Genomic DNA, 2,389 nt, shown 5'->3' with positions numbered 1-2,389 from the left:
CAGGGCCGGGTGGGGGGCACAGGCAGAGCGGTCAGGGCCAGGGTGTGGGGGGCACAGGCAAAGGGGTGAGGGCTGGGATAGGGGGGCACAGGCAGATGGGTCAGAGTTGGGACAGGGGCTGTATGGACCCAAGGGAAATATCTGTGGTAAGTCCCTGGTCTCTGGCTAAGCAATTGGTGGATGGTGTGGCTGTTCTGCAATGCCCACCAGGTTTGGGGAAGGAGCATCAGGCTGGGGGTGAAATGCTGATTTTATTTGGGAACACAGCAGGTAAGAGGGACTGTAAGGACACCGGGGAAGGTGTCCTGGACACCCTAACAATTACCACAGACTTTGTAGCTTAAACAGGAGAAATTAATTCTCCCACAATTCTGAAGGCCAGAAGTCAGAAATCAGGATCACTGGGCTGACAGTCAGGAGAGAGTTCAGGGCTTGAGACAGACAGACCAGGCCCATGGTCAACAATGAGAAGAAATCTAAGGCCGCGGGTGTGGACGACGGCCCTGGGTATAGGCCCTGCCCAGGGGAGACCTGGCTCTGACCTGGGGCCGGAGGGGCCATTGCTTTTTCCTGAGAGTCTCAGGTGATGTCCGTCCCCTGGGGATTTGAATGAGCGGTACAGTCCTAGTTTAGGGGGGTGTCTAATAGCCTACAGCCTTGTCTTGGGGGGATCTGAGGGGATATGGTCTTGTCAGGGGGTAGAAGGAGGGTCTGTGTGAGCCATAGATCTCCCAACCCATCCAACTCTCCTTTCAGGTCACTGCAGGAAGAGTCCAGGATAGAGCACGAAGGAAGAAGTGAATTTGAGGTTTGAGAAGAGTGGGCCCACACAGGAGGCTGAGAAGGAACAGTCAGAGAGGTAGCAGGGAAGCCAGCGGACTATGCCATGGGAGAAAGAGTTGTGTGGGCGTGGGGTGGGAGGGGGTGGGGAGAGAGCGCTTTTATAGGGAGAAACCACTCCGACACGCAAATAGAAGGAATGGGCCAGGAGGGGCCCCTACACCTGGTCTAGAGTCCTCTGAGGGACCCATGGACACTCACGGCAGAAGCTGTCTGTCCTCCAGGGCTTCACGGCCACGCCGGCTGCCTGACAGGCCGCCGTGTAGGCTGCCAGGCTGTGGCACAGGAAGGCTTTGTCGCCCTTTTGCGCGCACAGGTCATATACACATTGGCGGAAGTACTCAGAGGGACTCAGCACGGCCTGGCAGGCCGCGAAGGGGCCCTGGGGGTTCCGGAGCTGCCCGCAGGCCTCGTTGCTCTCATAGGGTGCAGTCTCCTCTGCCAAGCACACCCGGCAGCCTTGGGGCCCGCAGCCCTCACCACAGCCCTTGGAGGAGCCGGGCGCCCGCCATGCAGCCCCGAAGATCTCCACACTGGACGCTGCCGAGCCATTGGGCAGGACAAAGTCGTCACTCCAGTTGCCATTGAAGTTCCCACAGAGGCCACAGAGCCGTCCACGGAAGGGGCTGGGGATGGACATAAGGAGGTGGGCATTGCCATCAAAGAGAAGCCGCAGCCCCTTGGTTGTCTGCAGAACCATGTTTCGGCCCTCGGCGGTCACCCGCACGTGGCCCACAGCCACAGGCAGGGCCACAGCCTCGCCGTCCACAGTGACCTGGGTGGAAGGGTCAGGTAGGTCAGGAACTCACAGAACCACAGGCAAGGCTGTCCTGTCCCACTCCCAGGGCAGAGCTGCATCTCCCTCAGTCCCATTAATGTCAGGTCATGTTTCCCTTAAACTTCTTGGGCCCCAGGCCCTGGTGTGGTGACTCACACCTGTAATCCCAGCACTTTGGGAGGCCCAGACAGGTGGATCACTTGAGCCCAGGAGTTGGAGACCAGCCTGGCCATCACAGCAAGACCTCATCTCTACCAAAAATAAAAAATTAGCTAGGCATGGGGGGCTGAGGTGGGAGGATTGCTTGAGCCCAGCAGGTTGAGCCTGCAGTGAGCTGTGATCACGCCAATACACTCCAGCCTGGGTGACAGAACAAGACCTTGTCACAAAACAAAACAAAAATCTCCCAGGGTGGGACCATTCACCAGACCTTCCAGGGTAGGGCTCAGAGTTCCCAGGTTGGAGGAATGTCCCTCTCATACCTACAGGGTGGGGTCGTATCTCCCTCAGAACCCCCTAGATGGGGCTGTGTTGCCTTCAGACCCCCAGGGCAGGCTCACATGGACTCACCTGCTGCCCCCGAGCTAGGCTCACAACCTGGCCAGCCACAGTAACCAGGAGGCGTTGGAGATCTCCAGTTGCATTCTTCTCAAGCACGATGGAAAAGTCCTCGTCCCCAGGCTTTGGGTGGCAGACTTGGGCCAAGACATAGGAGCAGGTGCCATGCAGGTCATAGACACGGCCATCCAGGGTGATGTAGTGGATGCCCCC

At 58.4% G+C, this 2,389-nt stretch overlaps 1 protein-coding gene across 1 annotated transcript; it reads right to left on the bottom strand.

The window, feature by feature from the left end:
- Nucleotides 1-757: 757 nt before the first annotated feature.
- LOC116465789 (IgGFc-binding protein-like) lies at nucleotides 758-2,377 on the bottom strand. Its single transcript, XM_032148738.2, has 3 exons — nucleotides 2,189-2,377; nucleotides 1,042-1,615; nucleotides 758-837 (listed from the first exon to the last, which is right to left on the bottom strand). The coding sequence occupies exons 2-3, from the start codon at nucleotides 1,538-1,540 to the stop codon at nucleotides 758-760; spliced, it is 579 nt and encodes a 192-aa protein (XP_032004629.2). The 5' UTR covers nucleotides 1,541-1,615; nucleotides 2,189-2,377.
- Between the last annotated feature and the right edge of the window lie 12 nt (nucleotides 2,378-2,389).

This window comes from Hylobates moloch, unplaced genomic scaffold, assembly GCF_009828535.3.
Source record: "Hylobates moloch isolate HMO894 unplaced genomic scaffold, HMol_V3 SCAFFOLD_10199, whole genome shotgun sequence".
Classification (NCBI taxonomy): domain Eukaryota; kingdom Metazoa; phylum Chordata; class Mammalia; order Primates; family Hylobatidae; genus Hylobates; species Hylobates moloch.
This window is presented reverse-complemented; position numbering and strand designations above follow the sequence as displayed.